The 20,551-nt window shown below is 41.9% G+C and overlaps 1 protein-coding gene and 1 pseudogene across 3 annotated transcripts in view; both read right to left on the bottom strand.

Moving 5' to 3' along the window:
- CREBRF (CREB3 regulatory factor) overlaps positions 1 to 20,551 on the bottom strand; it is a 115,033-nt gene that overhangs the window by 43,925 nt on the left and 50,557 nt on the right. The window contains exons 1-2 of one of the 3 annotated variants that reach the window (XM_073620598.1): positions 4,761 to 4,779; positions 1,443 to 1,516 (exon numbers count right to left, since the gene is read on the bottom strand). The exons of 1 other annotated variant lie outside the window; for it this stretch is intronic. Coding sequence is in view for 1 of the 2 variants with exons in the window: in XM_073620596.1 (XP_073476697.1) it covers positions 4,761 to 4,868 (108 nt within the window). In the remaining variant the exon portion in view is untranslated. Of the gene's footprint in view, positions 1 to 1,442; positions 1,517 to 4,760; positions 4,932 to 20,551 lie in introns of those variants that run through there. One more of the 3 variants, XM_073620596.1, reaches the window with a different exon arrangement.
- LOC141133963 (uncharacterized) lies at positions 10,897 to 20,341 on the bottom strand (annotated as a pseudogene).

Raw genomic sequence — 20,551 nt, 5'->3', positions numbered from 1 at the left:
ATCGTTTTTTTTTTGTGTCCTTCAGTGTGATACACTTTTATATTCATATGAATTTTATTCATAATATTTATTCATAACACTTTCTATGCATTTGTTCACATTTTTTTGGGTTGGGTTATTAGAGTCACTTACTGTATACCTGTATATTGACGTAAGGTCAGACATCCTATTCCCTTTAGGTACGTTTGAATCTTTTACACCATTGATCATTTAATGGTTATGATAATTTAATTTATTTAATTTATTTATTGATGTATAGCGCTACACTTTAACTCTCACATTTATTGCTTTGGTCTATAGCTGTGTTGGCTGCTATTCATACAAACATATTTTTTACACAGCGCTGTAATTTTCCCCTTTTTACTCCACAAATGGAAGAGTGGCAAGAAGAAAGCCATTAGAAGTCCCATTTGCAGTTTTCTAAAAGCCATGTGGGGGACACAGAAAACATGTGGAAGAAGGTGCTCTGGTCAGATGAGACCAATATTTTACTTTTTGCCTAAAAGCGAAACGCTATGTGTGGCGGAAAATGAACACTGCACATCACCCTGAACACACCATCCCCACCGTGAAACATGGCGGTGGCAGCATCATGTGCTGGGCATGCTTTTCTTCAGCAGGGACAGGGAAGCTGGTCAGAGTTGATGGGAAGATGGATGAAGCCAAATACAGGCAATCTTAGAAGAAAACCTGTTAGAGTCTGCAAAAGACTTGAGACTGGGGTGGAGGTTAACCTTCCAGCAGGACAATGACCCTAAACATACAGCCAGAGCTACAATGGAATGTTTTAGAGTAAAGCATATTCATGTGTTAGAATGGCCCAAGTCAAAGTCCAGACCTAAATCCAATTGAGAATCTGTGGCAAGACTTGAAAATTGCTGTTAACAGATGCTTTCCATCCAATCTGACAGATCTTGAGCCATTTTGCAAAGAAGAATGAGCAAAAATTTCACTCTCTAGATCAGGGGTCTTAAACTGGCAGCCCTCCAGCTGTTGCGAAACTATAAGTCCCATCATGCCTCTGCCAGTGGGAGTCATGCTTGTAACTGTCAGCCTTGCAATGCCTAATGGGACTTGTAGTTTTTCAACAGCTGGAAGGTCGCCAGTTTGAGACCCCTGCTCTAGCTGTTGGGAAACCATTTATCATTTCCCCTTCAACTTCACAATTATGTGGCACTTTGTGTTGGTCTATCACATAAAATCCCAATAAAATACATTTACGTTTTTAGTTGTAACATGACAAAATGTGGAAAATTTCAAAGCGTATGAATACTTTAAGGCACTGTATTCTAAATAAGTCACCAACTTTTTTATTTAGCAAAGAACATAATTTAATTTTTTCAACTAAATGGACTCAAATAAGTCTGTTTATGACCAGATTAAAGGGGGGAGTAATGGACATGACACCCCTTCAAGCGAGAACACAGAAGGGTCCTACCTACCTCACAAGCAACAGCAAAACCTTCAACCTAATACTGCGCACAGTGATCGGGCAGCTGAGAAAGGGTCTGTTGGCCTGGAAATGAACAATTCAATGTTTATTGGAAATACACATATACTATTCAGTGTATGTCAGATGATCTCCACATTACTGTCTATGAAGCGGTTTCATGCAGTTCTAGTTTATCAGCATGATAGTGCCACATGGTTTTGTCTAGGGCTGAAACAACTAATCGATTAATCGACAACTAATCGATTATGAAATTAATCGATTACTATTTTCATAATCGCTTAATCGGCCAGTAACATAATGGGGTTAAAAATAATAAAATGAGCCCTTTATAGTACAAAAAGAGCAAATAATCGCTATTGTAAATATTACTTTCACAGTTCTACAGTAAAAAAATTAACCCCTTACAGTATTGATCATTTGCTTTTTTTGTACTATAAAGGGCTCATTTTAGTTTTTTTTTTAACCCCATTATGTTACTAAACATTTTAGACCTGGTTTACATCTTTGTGTTTTTTGGTGCTTTTTGCAGAAACACACTACAGTTCATTTAACATGGTTTTCTATGGGACACGTTCAGAACTATACTTTTTTTCAGCCGCTGCGTATTTGGAAAGGGTCAGGGACTTTTTTTTTTTTTTTTTTTTTTTTTTTTAACGCAAAACGGTGCTTTTTTGGTTCAATATACTTCAATGGAGAAGCTGCAGAAAAGCATGTAATTCGTTTTTGCAGCAATTTGTATTTTTTAATCTGCCCAACAACAAATTGGCCAAAAAACTGTATTTCTCTTCTAATAGTGTATATATAGTATATCTCTTCTGTCTGTTATTCTCAGAGTGGATTTAATATTTTGCTCCCTAACCATATAGTTGGTTGTTTATATTTACCACTGCATAGAGATATTTAAGAATACATTGTTTTTTTTTTAAAACTTTACATACTAACTAAATTATACACCACACTTTTTTTTAAGGTTATTAACCGATTAATCGAAACAATAAATCGACCAACTAATCGATTATGAAAATAATCGTTAGTTGCAGCCCTAGTTTTGTCTCCAATTGGTCAGCCCATGGTATGGAAAATTGAACAATTTCCAGCCTCATTGGTCAGAAAACAGACATTAGCACATTGGTTAGTGCAATGTGAGTCAAGATATCCATCTCTATCAATCTATCCATCCATATACACACATAGTTCATTAAATCATTCCCTGGTACAAACATTAAAATTGTTTACTAATAAAAAATGAATTTTGAAGACACTAAAATTATCTTCTAAAGCAGACATTACTAAATGGCAGACCAGTACTACCATTTAAAAGTTGGTTCTTCTCTTCAGCCACAGCCACCACTGTCATTATCAAAGCAGAGTGAAAAACAGGAGGCATGACAGTTCGGCAGCTTTGGATGGAGGGCGGGAGCAGGAGCTGCAAGAGTTAACTTTTCAACTTAACCAGCAGGTGATTGGTTGCTTAGATGCGGTCCTAGCAACCAATCATCAGCTTGGTAATATGAAAAGTTAACTCTGGCAGCTCCCGCTCTCCATCCAAAGCTGCTCTACCTCCCTGTCCAGAACGGTCATGTCTCCCACTCTATGTACCCAAGTAAGGGAGGAAAGTTAAGAGGCAGAGCTGCGGGAGTCTTTAATGTGAAGGGGGGCAGTGATGTGAAAAGGGGGCAGAGCTGCAGGGGTCTGTAATGTGAATGGGGAAGCAGAAGTGCAAGAAGCTGTGGTGTGATGGGGGGCAGAGGACACCGCTGTGGGGAAGGGGGGAGTGTGCTGTGGGAGGGTGATGTGCAGGATCGCAGCGGACACTGCTGAGAAGTGGATGTGAAGGGGGACTGAGGACACCGATGTAAGAACAGGATTGGGATATAAGAAGAGGGGGGCTGTGATGTGACCCGAGTCATCATACAAACATGCGATTAAGACCTCAAATTAAATCAAGAAGAAAAAAAAAATCAATTTATGGAATTCACTTGTTCACCGCACAAAATTCAAACGGTGTATGGCCAGCTTACATGCAGCTCAGTTATGTCACTGTGACTATTATATAAAGTAATACATGGGTAGGAATTTGGTGTACCCAAAGTACCTATTTTGTGCAGATTACTTTTTACACAAGTACCTAATATGAGTCATAAAAAACAAAAAAACAAACAAACAAGCATTCACAGTCCCTAAAGAAATATTCTTTAGAAATTTCAAAGAGCGACTTCCCTGCATGGAGACAACACATCTATTGTGCAGTAGTAAATGACTTCCTCAATGTTATGGTCATGGTGTAAACAATTCAACCACAAGTAGGATGAGTAGCCATTAAAAAATGCTGTTTCAAGATAGTGACATCAAAGCAGAGTTTCCAATGCTCCATCACTTCAGTTACAGTAGACCAGGGTATCCCACTCTGATTCCCCGAGACCTTCACAGATTTACAGGTAAAACTATTAATGCCTGAATATTTACCAAGTTTATCAATAAACCCTATTTTTCTGCAAGGCTTGGCGCTGAAAAAAAAAAAATGTCCGAAATATTCTACAGTGTAAAAAGTGAATTATTATGCACCAGGACTTCCACACTAGAAATATACACATACATAGGGCTTGTTCACACCATGCCTGAGCTGCATTATTCTTTTATCGTACTTGTGTGGTGTGAATACGATATATAGAAAACAGTTGGTTTCTATGTGACCCATTCTTGCAATACATGTGCTGTGGTATGCAGAGACACGCAGCTCAACGTACATTGTGTTAACAAGTCCTAAAAGGAAAATAAATGACAAATGCAAAAACTGCCTAATTTAATGTGGAATTACAGCTAAAATGAAGCCTATAGTACCATTGTTTCTAAAATAGGAGAATTACCATGTTAGGTTAGTGAAAGCATTTCCTTTATTATATAAATACCTAGTGACCCTACCAGTCCACAGCACTCCCTCCCACAACGTGACAACACTAGTTAACCTGCAATGCAATCCCTGCAGCTGTGTTCTTGCCTAGGAAATCAGCACAGGACTGGTATCAAACAATGTGCCCTGCATCAGGAGAAAGTGCTGCAGGGTGCCCACTTGGATATTTGGCAGGCTGAATACTTTTGAACCCCCCAGTGATGACACTTTCACAGAAGAAGAGGAAAGTTGCATGTTCCCACATGCACTGCTGTGAGAGAGGGCTTACATGTCTCCCTTAGTTTATTTCCCATTGGCCAGTGCAGTGGACAAGGCCACTGGTGACACCACACAGAACTAGTCATATATGCATACGTTTAAAACATAACTACACTTTAAAGTGGAAGTGAAACTCACCTGAGGCATCTCAAAGCCCAGCTCTTCCAAAATCACTCCTAATTGTGTATTACCCAGGGACCTTCTTTCTGACTTTTCCTTCTGGTCAGCAGCAAGAAAATTATACATACAAAGAAGAGTAACGGTTTTCAGAGTAGAAGATCAGGGAATCACAGGCACACCATTCAGAGCCTATTTCACAGAAAAGATATAAAAATACCATAAGACTACACTGCATATATATATATATATATATATATATATATATATATATATATATATATATATATATATATATATATATATATATATATATATTAAAAAAAAAAAAAACAAACAAAAAAAAACACACCTTTCTAGAGATTCTAACAATATTATTTATACTTTAAAGTTAGGACTCCCAATATGCAAAATTAGACGATCCCCTAAATACATTTTTATGGCCAGTGCCCATTCTTTAAGGCCCCTTGCAGACGTGGCAGACTCCGTCAAGCTTATCCACCTGCTTAGCGGGGGATCTGTCCGCTGATCCCCCCTGAGCAGGCAGAGGAAAGGTCTGTGGTCCGCATCACCGGAGTGGACACAGACACAGCCTGCTGTTCTCTATGGGGCAGTCGGTCGGATGGAAATGGACTGCCTGTCCGTTTCCATCCGACAGTCATCCGATCCGCCGGACAGATTTGTAATGGATCCTAGAGCTGCACAATTAATCGTCAAGAATCGTTATCGCGATCTTGACTAAAGTGTTTCACAATTCTTTCTATGCAAAGAATTCTCTCTGCTCTTCTGAAGCCACAGCCCTCAAAAGAAAGGAAGAGAAAAACCGGGCAGTCTTCCAAGAAACAAAACAGTTTATCAGTTGAACTTAAGTATAAACATTGTAACAGTTTGTCAATGGAATAGACTTCCTGTGTAAGTGAAAAAAAGTTTAACCACTTCTGACATTTGTTGGTTTCAAGTTAAAATCATTTTTTTTTTGCTAGAAAATTACTTAGAACCCCCAAACATATAGATTTTTTTTAGTAGCCACCATAGAGAATAAAATGGTGGTTGTTGCAATATTTTATGTCACACTGTATTTGCGCAGCGGTCTTTCAAATGCAATATTTTTGGAAAAAATTACTTTAATGAATTAAAAAAAAAAAAAAAAAACAGTAAAAGTAAAAAAACAGTAAAGTTAGGCCATTTTTTTGGTATAATGTGAAAGATTTTACGTCGTGAGAAACGTGAGAGAATTGTGATCTTTTTATCCTAAAGCAAAAAAATCGTGCTTCTCATTTTGGCCAGAATCGCGCGGATCCTTATTTGTTTGTTTTTAGCGGCAGGATCGGATGCCAGTGGACATATGTCCACTGACATCTGCAGCTCCACAGAGATCTATGTATGGTCCGATGGTCTGAAAATCTGACCCAATTGGTCCCTCAATGTGAAAGGGGCCGAGACCACAACATGTCCGCTCCCTTCTCCACCACTGTCAGCTTAGGCACACTATGGTATGTGGTATATATCATATGGTATGTGCACAGCTCCTATTTTTTATTTATTCTTACATGTTAAATGCAGCCAATCGAAAAATTTAGTAAAAGTTAACCATATTACTGGGTCCTGGACCTAGGGTTTCAACAAAGATAGCTTATTTCTGAAACTCGTCCAAAAGGAAAAGCAAATTAAGCTCAAACACAACTAAGGACACAATTTTGCATGCCATTTTAAGTGGCAAAAGAGCTTTGGGCTGGTGTTGATTGCATCAGTTTTAGATGCTCCTGAGATCAACTGCAAAGCATAGAAAAAGCGAGAAGACTATTTGGAGACTGCACTGCATCTGTCACTGTCCACAACCGTCTGCCTGCTCTGTGCTCCATTAGTCAACAACATACTGGTATGGACCATCCTGACCTTTCTCATCTAGTATGACCACTTAAAGTGGTTGTAAACCCTTACATATACCCAGTGAAGTGACTGGCCACAGATGATGCACAGAGATGAAACAAATCCTCCTATAGAAGTTGTATCTGCCTATCTGCAATCTTTATTTTAAATTTTAAAGCAAGTCTAAGAGTTCCAAAAAAAAAAAAAAAAAAAAACGGGGAGGAGTTACACTTTGCAGGGGTTAGTGAGGAGAGCTCTGAGAGCTGATTGGAGAGAAGTGAGACACCCCCCTTCACACAGCACACAGGAACAGAGCTGAGGCTGCTCTATGGAGATCCCATCCCCGTCACCATTTTTCTCTTGGCGTCAGGAAAACTTGTCAGAAGTGATTCATGCTGATGGCAGAGGAACAAAGTAGCAGACAGAAATGAAACTTAGTACTCCAAGCTGAGAGATGTACACACACTATAGAGGGATATGCTTTGTTCATATTTCATGTTGAAGGTTTACAACCATTTTAAATATCTATCAGCTTACAGCGCAATGCTCTTGCTAGAAGCCCAACTCCATCTGGTATATCGTACTCTCAGCTTGATCAATTTTCCTGCATGGCAATTTTATGAATAGACTTTGGATAACTTATTCAGCAGTCTGCAAAGTTTTTGGCATCAGTGCCACGCTTCACTGCCACTCAAAACTTTATAAAGCCAAGACTGAAGCACCACACTAGGAATTAATCAGAGACCTTGCCATGAAACCAAATACGTTTCAGGGGTCATAAAACACCTATCACACATATCAGGGCTTGTTGTAAGTAAATACTGGGCTGGATGTAAAGTACATGGTGGTTAAACCAGGCAGGTTTTAAGAGATCATGCACACTGCATCTCGAAGAAGCTACTCCCACAGGCTTTTGAGCTTTTTTTAAACTCATTTTTTTCTGCCTGGAAACTCCCTTCCATGTTAGTCAATGTGTCCATGCACACTATGGCTTTTTCAGGAGTTTACAGGCATATGCTCTTACAGGCAGAAAAAAACCCCCACCAAAATCGCATTTTTGAGAGGAGCGTACGAGCAGAAAAAAAAACAAAACGCTCAAGTGATCACAATCACACGAAAAAGCACAAAAAAAAAAAAAAAAAAAAAAAAGAGCTCAAAAACACACACACACACACACACACACACACACACAAAGTAAAAAAAAAAAAAAAAAAAAAGGGTTGTGAAGAAAAAAAAAAAAAAAAAAAAAAAAAAAAGCTTATGCTCAAAAGCTCAATAAAAATGTGCAAGAGAGCACAAAAAGCACAAGATTTTAGGCAGAGAAATAATGGCTCAAATGCCTGTAAAAGCACCTTTTTTTTTTTTTTTGAGATGCAGGTTGCATGAGCCCTTAGGAATAGACTGCAGCTACTTAAACTAGCTGCTGATGGACTCTGTATATCTGCTCGGTTTAACCACCATATACTTTACATATAGTCCAGCATTTAGGCCTCACGCCCATGGACGTTTTTACAGCCGCTTTTTTTAGCGTTTTTAGCAGCTCAAAAACACCTGTCCATGTTAGTCTATGGCTTCATGCCCACCTAGGCGTTTTTGAGCTGCAAATGGCATAGGCGTTTTTAAGCTGTAAAAAAAAAAAAAAAAAACCCAGGACCAAGGCTTTCCGTGGCGCTAGAGCTGTAAAAACGCGGAAACGGTAAAAAACGTGTAAAAACTCTGCAGCTGCGTTTTTGAGCTCAGGTGTTTTTTAGCTGCAAAAAGTTGATTGGACACTGAAATCTCTGTAAAAACAGGAAATTCCTGTCTGGACATTAGATTATCCAAGAGTCCTTTGCACAGCCGTGAGACTGTGGGTAGGACAGAGGCGAGATCAAGAAGATGGCAGGTGGTGTGTCACAAGTAGACCTAATCAGTGCTGTTCAGGCCCATCCTGAACTGTGGGATGTGGCACATCCACTACACAGAGACCACATCAGGAAAGTCAAAGCGTGGGAGGATATTAGTGCTGCTATTACCCTTGGCTAGGAAGACATAAGAAATGGAGCAAGAAAGGAAATAAGTCCATTTTCCTTGAATGCATAATCTGTTTTTGTGTAATGTAAATGAAGATTGCATATAAAACCCTTGTTTTTTTTAGGCAAGGCTTTACAGCGCCACTGGAACTCGCTACACGATCGTGTCAGGAGGGACCTGGCGGATGAGGAGAAGGCAGCACGAAGTGGAGCACCAGCGCCTGCCAAAAGACCTCATGTCTACCACAATGATTTGATGATCTTATGCCAAAACATGATAAACAGCAGACTAAGTTTTTTTTTTTTTCATAATATATATGCCTATGTACATTGCTTTTCAGGCGGTATGTTCCATGGCTATTGTTTAACCGCTTGCCAAACGGCTCACGCCGATATACATCGGCAGAAGGGCACGTACAGGCATATTAACGTACCTGTATGTTGCCCTTTAAAAAGCGGCTTGCGGGCATGATCACGGGACACGCGGACTCGATGTCCGCGGGGATACCTGCGATCGTCTCACGGAGAAAAAGAACGGGGAAATGCTGATGTAAACAAGTATTTCCCCGTTCGGCCTAGTGACACTGACCACAACTCCCTGTAATCGGGAGCAGTGATCAGTGTCCTGTCACACATAGCCCATCCCCCCACAGTTAGAATCACTCCCTAGGACACACTTAACCCCTACAGCGCCCCCTAGTGGTTAACCCCTTCACTGCCAGTCACATTTACACAGTAATCAATGCATTTTTAATCGCACTGATCGCTGTATAAATGTGAATGGTCCCAAAATAGCTCCAAAAGTGTCCGACCTGTCCGCCATAAGGTCACAAAAAAAAAAAATAAATAAATAATATGTAGAAGAATACGTATCGGCCTAAACTGAGGAAAATATATTTTTTGGGATATTTATTATAGCAAAAAGTAAAAAAATAATGCTTTTTTTTCAAAATTGTCGCTATTTTTTTGTTTATAGCGCAAAAAATAAAAACCACAGAGGTGACCCACCAAAAGAAAGCTCTATTTGTGGGGAAAAAAGGACATCAATTTTGTTTGGGAGCCACGTCGCACGACTGACCTGAAGTGGTTAAGTTTATACATTTTGTATTGTCTGCAGGACAACTTCTAACATTGCTAGACAAAGAGAGGTGGCTGCAGAAGAGGAACAGGTTGACAGACCCACCAGTCCCATGGTGAGCACTGGCAATCCATCTCCACATGCAATGAGTGAAGGAAGTGTTCAGTGCACAGATGAGGCAACTGCTTATGTCTGCCTGTCTGTCCGTCCATGTACATGTCAATGTAAAGATTTTTGTTCTTTTGCAGGAATCCAGGGCCTTGGAATTGGCGGCGACTGGCAGTCAAGAAAGTGGGGAGTGGCGCGGTCGTGGCGGTGTTCGTGGCTGTGGACGTCAGACGAGGGGTGGCTGCAATATCGAGGCAGATGACAGGGTGCTAGCACTGCTGCAGGAAGTGCGGCAGGAGAGGCGCAGTGTGGATGCATTTTTGGATACCAGCAACCCACGCACCTGCTTCCGCCGCAGCCTATATCACATCTTGGAGGACGTTGGGTGAGACCTAGAGAAGCATTGTATGGATCGCATGTATGGTATTGCTATGCAATATAGAGAAGCAAAATTAAGTGGTGGGCCACCTCCATGTGATCCAAATAATGCTTCTCATGATCTCCCAATGGCCTCTGGGACCTCAGCAGTGCTAGCACCCCCCTCTCAATATCAGCCCCCTCCTCAACGCCAGCCACCACCTATCCCATCCCAGACCTCATTGTACACCCCACACTCCTACAGTGAATATCCTGTACCCCGCTACCAACAGGATTTTTTGCATGAAGGCCAGCCCCAAGCATTACCTCGTCCCCAATCCCCACGGTGAGCAAGCATCCACCCCCATCTATCACCAGTTTTGATCTAACAAACCTTTTATTTTTGTTAAATAAATATCTTTTTTGACTGAAAATAAATTTGTTCAATTTGTGTTTTAAATGATGCACAAAATCACTCGTTTGCACTCTCCCTTCAGACAAGCGTTAGCTAGCCCTTTTTGGGCTTAGCATATGCTTCCCCGAAGGCAAAGTGCAAAGGTCTCAAAAAGGGCTAGCATAAGCTTGTCCAAAGGCAGAGTCAAATGGACTTCTTGAACAATCGTTGAAAAATGGACAAGGAACAAACTTTAATTTCGAAATGCTTTATTTAAAAAAAAAAAAAAAAAAATACAAGAAAGCAAAGCTAGATGTATTCCAATTTTTTTTTTTTTTTTTTTTTTTTTTTTACACATAATCATTCTGCCATGACACCTCTCCATCAGGGGATTCAAAAAATTCTGCAAATTGGTTTTGAATGCTCATAACACGTGCCGTTGACCGCAAGTCCATAAATTGTACCCTCTGAGCTTGGTTACTGGGCACCGGTTCAACATTGCTTCTGTCATTGTCCTGCAGAAAATTGTGCAGAAAGCAGTATGCCAGGACTACTTTAATGGCGTTCTCAACATCAAGTTGCATACTTGTCAGTAAAACTCGCCATTTGGTCTTGCACACCCCAAATGCACATTCGACAACACGGCACGCACGGCTGAGCCTATAATTGTAGATCTTTTGTCGTTGGCTGGGACCATAGCCACTGTATGGCCTCATAAGATTTTCAGCCAGTTCAAAGGCCTCGTCTGCCACCATGACTAATGGCAAGCTGGGTTCCTCAGTGCAGGGTAGAGGCCTGCTTTCAGGAATATTGAGTCGACCCTCATGTAGGCGACGTCAGAAGGCCGACTCACGGAATATGCGGACGTCACATTGGCTTCCATATGCTCCCACATCCACAATAAGAATTTTCAGATGTGCATCGGACAATGCCAGGAGGACCACCGAAAAATATTTTTTGTAGTTAAAATAGGATGATCCAGAGAGGGCTGTGGGCTCTGGCATCACATCATGATGCAACTCCTCCCATATTGCTACACGTTTCCTTTGTTATTATGGATACCGTTGTGAGGCCAATGAGGAAGTAGTGATGCAACGAGACATAACTTTGTCCTGTGGCAAGGAACCTAAGATGACATAAAAATTTAACAAATTAAAATAATTGCATAAAAATAAGTGCTAACCCTACCCTTAACCCCTAACCCTATCCCCAACCTTAACCCTATCCCCAAACCTTAACCCTATCCCCTAACCTTAACCCTATCCCCTAACCTTAACCCTATCCCCTAACCCTTTCTCCTAAGCCTAACCTTATCCCCTAACCCTATCCCCTAACCCTATCTCCTAACCCTAACCCCATCCCCTAACCACTAACCCGAACCCATATGTGTATTGCACTTACCTGAGTGTCACTAGCAGCCTCCGGTGACACAGAGCTCCGCATCACAGTGTCCATCCTTGTCAGCCTTGGCCTAAGCATCTCCAACAGGTCATCAAAGATCGGCACAGACATCCTTGTAAAGTTAAGGAATTTTGTCGGATATAAGCGCAGTTGGGAATACATATTGGCAAAGTACCCCATAGACACCCGATGGGATATCATTGGATGCACCCAAAATTGACATCTGCTGCTTCTCTCCTCCTGTCTCCTTCTCCGCAGCCTCCACAAAACAATCAGAAGGATTGCCTCATCTATCTTCTGGACGACAGGATCTATATTACTCAGAAAAATACACAAAATGCAAAAAGACTCTAACAGACTCTGAAATGCTGTCTTCTCTCTCTCTCCTACCAAAATGGCACCGACACGAGAGAGATGTGTTTTTCTTAAAAAAAAACGCTAATTAATGCTAATGCGAAAAAACGTGCAAAACCGCTAATGCAAAACGCGGTTAAAAAAAAATAAAAAAATAATGCCGCTTTTTCCAGGTGTCGGACCTAGCTTTAAAACTCGTTTTTAAAAACGTCCGTGGGCATGTAGCCTAATGATCGTACTACAAGCCCTAATGAAGGGGATATTTTCTGACCACCAAAACACTTTCGCTCAGTGATAAAGTCTTTAATAAAAAAAAATGTATGCCTGGATCACTGACTCTTCAAACTCAGATTTGCCTAGTTAAAAACCTAGGAAACAGTGGAAATCTTTGGGCATGGATAGGCAGATTCCAGATACCTAATCCAATCACTACGAGAAATTCTATTATAACAATGATCTTAGGGTCCTAGTGTTCATTTTTAATTTTTCCCAAGACTTATGAAACTTTATGTCCAATGCCATACAAGATCTTGCATTGAAATCCTTAAACTCTGTGAACATCTCACAGAGAGAAACTGTCCTTGTTCAATAGTCATCTCTTGCCCATGCAAAGGGCAGTGATGGATATGTCTTCTTCCTCTTTCCATACCCTGCAATCCAAGTAATGTTTTTGTAAACTAAAAGGTTTCTGCCAGCTGGATCATACACACAGTCCACCTCTGATGTCTAAGTCGGTGTCACACCTTTAGACGTGGAAACATACTCTGTCAGTTCACCAAACCTGGCAAGGACCTGATGTTTATATTTGCTCAGTGCCGAAAGGTCACTCACGGTCATTTCCTATGCATTTTAAGAAATATATGCAAGAGAACACGAGATGAAAGCAGACACGTCTCGGGCCCCAGAATTAGTATAATAAAACAAAATGAGTTTTCAAGGCAGCCGTTTGTTTTTTTTCTCTGCTGAAGAAAACCAATTAACTGAGCACTTTGGGGAAGCAAGTTCCATCCATATGATCAGCCATGGTGGAAGCTGGACACTCAGCAGGGAGCACTTTCTACACCCAGAACCAACAAATTTCTTTGCCTAGTAATATTTTTCTGCATTTCTTGTTTTTCAGATAAGAGAACCTAGTACTGGTGGGAAAAAATTATTCTACATAAAAAAGTGCCATCATTTTATTCCACTAAATGTCATTTTTAAACAGCATTATCCTAAACATGTGACCAAGTACTTAATAAGTAATAATTTAATAATTTGGACCAACAAAGGCATGTTGGTAGGTACAGTGGGGCAAAAAAGTATTTAGTCAGCCACCAATTGTGCAAGTTCTCCAACTTAAAAAGGTGAGAGAGGCCTGTAATTGTCATCATAGGTATACCTCAACTATGAGAGACAAAATGTGGAAACAAATCCAGACAATCACATTGTCTGATTTTTAAAAGAATTTATTTGCAAATTATGGTGGAAAATAAGTATTTGGTCACCTACAAACAAGCAAGATGTCTGGCTCTCACAGACCTGTATCTTCTTCTTTAAGAGGCTCCTCTGTCCTCCACTCATTACCTGTATTAATGGCACCTTTGAACTTGTTATCAGTATAAAAGACACCTGTCCACAACCTCAAACAGTCACACTCCAAACTCCACTATGGTGAAGACCAAAGAGCTGTCGAAGGACATCAGAAACAAAATTGTAGACCTGCACCAGGCTGGGAAGACAATCTGCAATAGGCAAACAGCTTGGTGTGAAGAAATCAACTGTGGGAGCAATAATTAGAAAATGGAAGACATACAAGACCACCGATAATCTCCCTCGATCTGGGGCTCCATGCAAGATCTCACCCCGTGGGGTCAAAATGATCACAAGAACGGTGAGCAAAAATCCCAGAACCACACGGGGGGGACCTAGTTAATGACCTGCAGAGAGCTGGGACCAACGTAACAAAGGCTACCATCAGTAACACACTACGCCGCCAGGGACTCAGATCCTGCAGTGCCAGACGTCTCCCCCTGCTTAAGCCAGTACATGTCCGGGCCCACCTAAGGTTTGCTAGAGAGCATTTGGATGATCCAGAAGAGGATTAGGAGAATGTCATATGGTCAGATGAAACCAAAGTAGAACTGTTTGGTAGAAACACAACTCGTCGTGTTTGGAGGAGGGAGAATGCTGAGTTGCAACCAAAGAACACCATACCTACTGTGAAGCATGGGGGTGGCAACATCATGCTTTGGGGCTGTTTCTCTGCAAAGGGAACAGGGCGACTGATCCCTGTACATGAAAGAATGAATGGGGCCACGTATCAGGAGATTTTGAGTGCAAACCTCCCTCCCATCAGCAAGGGCATTGAAGATGAAACGTGCCTGGGTCTTTCAGCATGACAATGATCCCAAAACAGGGCATTGAAGATGAAACGTGCCTGGGTCTTTCAGCATGACAATGATCCCAAAACACACTGCCCGGGCAATGAAGGAGTGGCTTCGTAAGAAGCATTTTAAGGTCCTGGAGTGGCCTAGCCAGTCTCCAGATCTCAACCCCATAGAAAACCTTTGGAGGGAGTTGAAAGTCCATGTTGCCCAGCGACAGACCCAAAACATCACTGCTCTAGAGGAGATCTGCATGGAGGAATGGGCCAACATACCAGCAACAATGTGTGACAACCTTGTGAAGACTTACAGAAAAGGTTTGACCTCTGTCATTGCCAACAAAGGATATATAACAAAGTATTGAGATGAACTTTTGATATTGACAAAATACTTATTTTCCACCATAATTTGCAAATAAATTCTTTCAAAAATTAGACAATGTTATTGTCTGGATTTGTTTCCACATTTTGTCTCTCATAGTTGAGGTATACCCTATGACGACAATTACAGGCCTCTCTCATCTTTTTAAGTGGGAGAACTTGCACAATTGGTGGCTGACTAAATACTTTTTTGCCCCACTGTAATTGGTGATAATAGCTGCATACATGCATGTGGGATAGCGACCATAGATTGTAAGCTCCTTAAAAGCAAGGACTGATGTCAACATGATTAAAAAAAAAATCTCATCAATGGTAATGCTTTAAAAACTTCTTAAAGCTCTTACGAGCAGGGCCCCACTAACCTTTTTTTTTTTTTTAAAAAGAACATGTTTATTATGAATAGAAAAGGTCAGCATACATTGATAGTTGCATGACATACAGACGTATGAAAGGATATTGTACATTGAATGCAGATGAATACAATGTATCTCATGGAGTGCGGCAGCGCATGTATACTTATAAGACTTTAAGTGACGGCAATTGACATTTTCACAAGACATCACTACCAAAAATAGAAGTTGTAACATTTGATAAAGACTACAGTATATCACATTACGGCAATGTGTTGGATAGTTATCATGTCACTTATAGCGGGTGCACAGATTACTGTCGTAAATTAACTCACACATGTGTTGGCATTGTTTAACCATTTGTCCCATATTTTATGGTACTTGTTGGGGCATCCCCTGTGTTTGTACATAACCTTTTTGTATGGTAATGATGCGTTCACTTCCCTAAGCCAAGACTGTATGGTGGGAGGGTCTGTACACAACCAATGTTTGGCAATTAATTTCCTGGCGCAAAATAATGATTCGCTGAGAAATATGATTAGGGATCTATCTGTAGTGGCATCTGGAAGTAGGCCGAGGAGGCATACTTTGGGGTCAAGTTGCACCGGTGATCCCATGTGGTCGTGGAGGAATTTTATAATCTGCGTCCAGTAACTTTGTATCTCCGGACATAGCCATAGTAGGTGGAAGAACGAGCATGGGTTACCAGAGCATCTCGGACAGTGCGGATTCTGATGTGGGGAGAACTTGGCAATTCTAGAAGGCGTGAGATAGGATTTGTGTATTATATACAGTTGAGTTAGGCGTTCTGAAATCTTAGGTGACGTTTTTTTTACATTCTCGAGTATATCCTCCCAGTCTGATATGTCTATTGGCCCTACGTCCTCTTCCCATCTAATCCTTGCCGTGTCAGTGATCCTTGCTACCGACTTGTTTCGCAGTAAAGTGTAGAGGGTGGAGATAAGTTTGTCTGGGTTTGTTCCTGTTATTACGTCTACCAAAGACAGTGTCTGTGGGTTGGGGAGACCACTCGCAAACTGAGCCTGAAGCGCGTGTTTTAGTTGCATGTAGCTAAATTGCATGTGGGGGGGGAGGTCAAATTCCTCACATAGTGTTTGAAAATGTCTCACACCAAATATAGTAAGGACCTGGAATAGGAACACTATCCCCTTAGCGGCCCAGCTGGTAGCCCCAGGTAGGGATATCAGCTCATTCAGTTGAGGGTTGCGCCATAGAGGTGTGTGCGAGTGAAAGAAGTCAGCTCCGATAAGTTTGGACGCCCGTTCCCATATGCTTCTGTGTTGGGACAGTAACAGGTTTCGGTCTTCTCTTTTATGTCTTTTGTTCCCACCTCTAAGTAGGACTTGTAGTGGGGAGTACAAGTTACTATTAGCTTGTTTGCATACTAAGAATTGGTATCTTTCTCCATCAGTCTTGTGAATGTAATAAAAGTGTGAGAGCTGAGCTGCTATATAATAAGTGTATAAGTCCGGTAAAGCTGCACCTCCAGAGGAGGTCGGGTTCTTGAGCGTGTTCCAGGCCAATTTGTGTCTATGGGGGCCCCAAATAAAAGAATTAATGATTGTATCAATTGTTTTAAAGATTTTAAGGGGAATGAGTATTGGGGAGTTCCAGAGCACATAGAGGAACTTTGGCAGTAGTATCATCTTGAACAAGTTGACTCTACCCATTATTCCCAGTGGGAGTCTTGCCCATGTTTGTGTACGAGATTTTAAATAAGAGAAAAGTGGTTCTATATTGTTGGCGATAAAGTCCAGTGGGTGCCTAGTAATCTCTATACCTAGATATTTTATAGAGGCAACTCTCTGCAGGGGGAGGGAAGCTGCAGTGTGTGTTGGAGATGTCATATCAAGGGGGAGGATCTGGGATTTGGACCAATTCATACTGAGACCTGAGTGTTTACCAAATTCCTCGATGGTCGATAGAACTGCCTGCAGTGATGGGCCAGTATCCTCTAGATAGAGAAGCATGTCATCTGCATACAAACTTAACGTCTCTGTCACAGGTCCTACCCGTAGCCCCTGAATGTGTGGATTCTGCCTAAGGGATATGGCAAGGGGTTCCACCGCCAGGGCATACAGTAAAGGGGATAGTGGGCATCCCTGGCGAGTTCCTCTACCCAGAGGGAAGGGATCAGATGTCACTCCATTCACTACCACGCTAGCCGTAGGTGAGTAATATAGTAGTTGTACCCATTTTATAAAATTATGTCCGAATCCATAGCCCCTGAGGCATTCCCAGAGGTATCCCCATTCTACCGAATCGAACGCCTTTGCGGCGTCAAGTGCTATTATCGCTCTATCACCCGTGTTCTCGTGGTCTGCTTGAATGTTCATGTAGAGGCGTCTGAGGTTCATTGCTGTGTTTTTACCAGGCATGAATCCCGTCTGATCAGGATGAATGAGGGAGAGAATACTCGTATTGAGGCGCATAGCTAATATTTTGGCTAGTATTTTAATGTCAGCCTGGAGAAGCGAGATTGGGCGATATGATTCTGGTAGTTGGGGGTTTTTGCCTGGTTTGGGGATTACTATAATTACTGCCTGGCGAAGAGTTTTGGGTAGGGATTCTGTTTCAAAGATGTGATTATATAATTTCAGGAGCTAGTATGTCCAAGTATGCTGCGTAAAAGTCTAATGGTATACCATCTCCACCTGGTGCCTTGGATGGTGCTAACGAGGCTATAGCTAGGGCAATCTCGTCCACGGTAAGAGGGGCCTCTAGGTCTTGTAGTTGGGTCTCAGATAGTTGTGGAAAGGGGACATCTCGAAGAAACGCTCTAGTCTCCTGGGCAGTGACTCCCACCTTGGAGGAATATAAATCTAAATAGTATTTCCGAAATACTTCTGCAACTAAAGGGGGGTCGGAGAGTATGTCGTTATGAGGGCCTAGTAGGGTTACTACCACTGGGGGGTTAGTGTCCTGGTGAGCCAAGTATGCTAATAGTTTACCGGCTCTTTCCCCTTGTTCAAATATACGTTGTTTTAGAAAAAAAAGGTTTTTTTTAGCGTTTTCGTATTGCAAGTGGTCTAAGAGGCGGGTGTGTAGTTTGATTGCTGTTGCTCTGTCCTGAGTGGGGTCTTTGTGAAATTCTTTTACTAGTAAATCTGCTTTGTCTAAGGCTTGGTTAATAATTAGGGCGGAAGAGGCTTTTATTCTGTTTATACGCGAGGAGAGGACTGTGCGAACGTGTAACTTATAGGCTTCCCAAACGTGTCGTACAGAGGCAGTGTCTCTGTTGACATTTAGGTAGAATTGCCATTCTTTGTGTATATCCTCTTGGTCTTTCAGCATGGAGAGCCAGAAGGGGTGTAGACGCCAGGTGTGGGGTCCTGTGTTTTGGGCTAGTTGAAGGGTTGCCCAACATGGGGCATGGTCAGAAAGGGATCTAGTGTTGTAACCTGAGCCTGTTAGTCGGGGGGTTAGTGTGTCAGAGATTAGGATAAGGTCTATTCGGGACATGGAGGAGTGGGTTGCCGAGAAGCATGAATATATCTGATCATGGGGGTGTTTGTATCTCCATGCGTCAGTCAATGAAAATTCTTTTAGCGTGCGTCCTAGTCTAGTGGTGTCAGGGAGATGGGCATTCTGGCTTGATTGTATTCTATCCATCTGGGGGTTCAAAACCATATTGAAATCTCCCAACCAGATTGCTGGTATGTTGGGGTGCTGTGTCATGTAAAGTAAGCCTTCTGTGATTAGATTGGATTTGTATGGCGGGGGTATGTAGAATGCTAAAATCAAATATTGCGAGCCACATAGTGTGCAGTGTATGAAGATAAAGCTGCCTTGGGGGTCTGTACGCACCGAGATGATTGCAAAAGGGGTAGTTTTAGCAATGAGAACTGAAACCCCCCGAGAGTATGGAGAGTGGGTGGCATGGAACGCCCATCCTATCCAGGGCCGCTTCAGCGCAAGCTGGAGTTGTCCTGTAACGTGTGTCTCGACTAATACAGTTATATCTGCACGGTATGTTTTGAGGCAGGTAAAAATTGCCGTGCGTTTTAGTTTGTCTCTGATCCCTCGGACATTCCAGGTGAGGAATTTTAAGTTAGCCATACTTGAGGCACAGCAATTTTAGAGAGAGAATATGAGCAAGATGTCTATTCGGGACCCATGCCGACCCTCTCCACACTAATACAAATGTACCTCCGCTTCTTCCTTTCCCGAAATAACATGTACATACGTTCATTTCAATGCATTGCAAATTATTATATATGTTCTTTATCTTAACATTAACCATAACATTTTCCCCTCCCACCCTCCCTGCCCTCAGTCGCCCAAACTTGACTGGGGCATATATCCCAAAACTTGTGCTATGTTGCACATTGAACATACCGGCAGTGGCGGTAGCCTATTTGGCAGCGCCAGTGGCGGAACAACCATCTCCCAAAGGGGGGCGAACAAATACTGGGTAACAGTCCAGCGATGAAGCAAACACTGTAGGGGTTAGCAGTTAGTGCGGGAATCTCCCAGATCTGAATCTGTACTCCGCCGCAGCTTCTAGTAGATAAGGATGGGCAAAGTCTATAGCAGGTACCGCATATATGTTAAGATTCTAGACTGATGACATTTCCCATATTCCGGTTTGGAGCAGTTAGTAACGTGGTGAGGGTTCAGGGAAAGTAAAATAAGAAAACTGGTCAAATGACACAAGAGGAGCGACTGCTCAAAACAGAAATGGAAGGTATGAGGGCAGTTTTAGGAGGATTTATGGGCTACGTGGGGTGGGTCACTTACATTTCGCACAGCCTTGAAGGCTCTTTGGTATCTTCAAGAAGTTGCCAAGTAATGAGTAGGGTCGCTTGCGACCAGGTTCAGGAGCATGCCGTGTAGTTATCAGTAACTCTCCAGTGGCATATAGTTTGGGATCACTGTAGGCACATCTATGGACGTATGTTATGGCAGTCATAAAGGGTGGTGCATAGGGGGAGTTGTAGAGTAACACTCACGTATTATTGCCAGGCAAAGTGTGGTTTATGCAGGTCGGTTCTTTTGTGCGTCTTGTTGGTCCAGCCACGCTGAGGCCAGAGTTGGGTCTTCAAAAAAATGTACTCGATCTTCACCGACAATTCGAAGGCGGGCTGGGAACAGCATTGCATACTTAATGTGGTGTGCTCTC

Source organism: Aquarana catesbeiana, linkage group LG03 (assembly GCF_042186555.1).
Source record: "Aquarana catesbeiana isolate 2022-GZ linkage group LG03, ASM4218655v1, whole genome shotgun sequence".
Lineage (NCBI taxonomy): Eukaryota > Metazoa > Chordata > Amphibia > Anura > Ranidae > Aquarana > Aquarana catesbeiana.
This window is presented reverse-complemented; position numbering and strand designations above follow the sequence as displayed.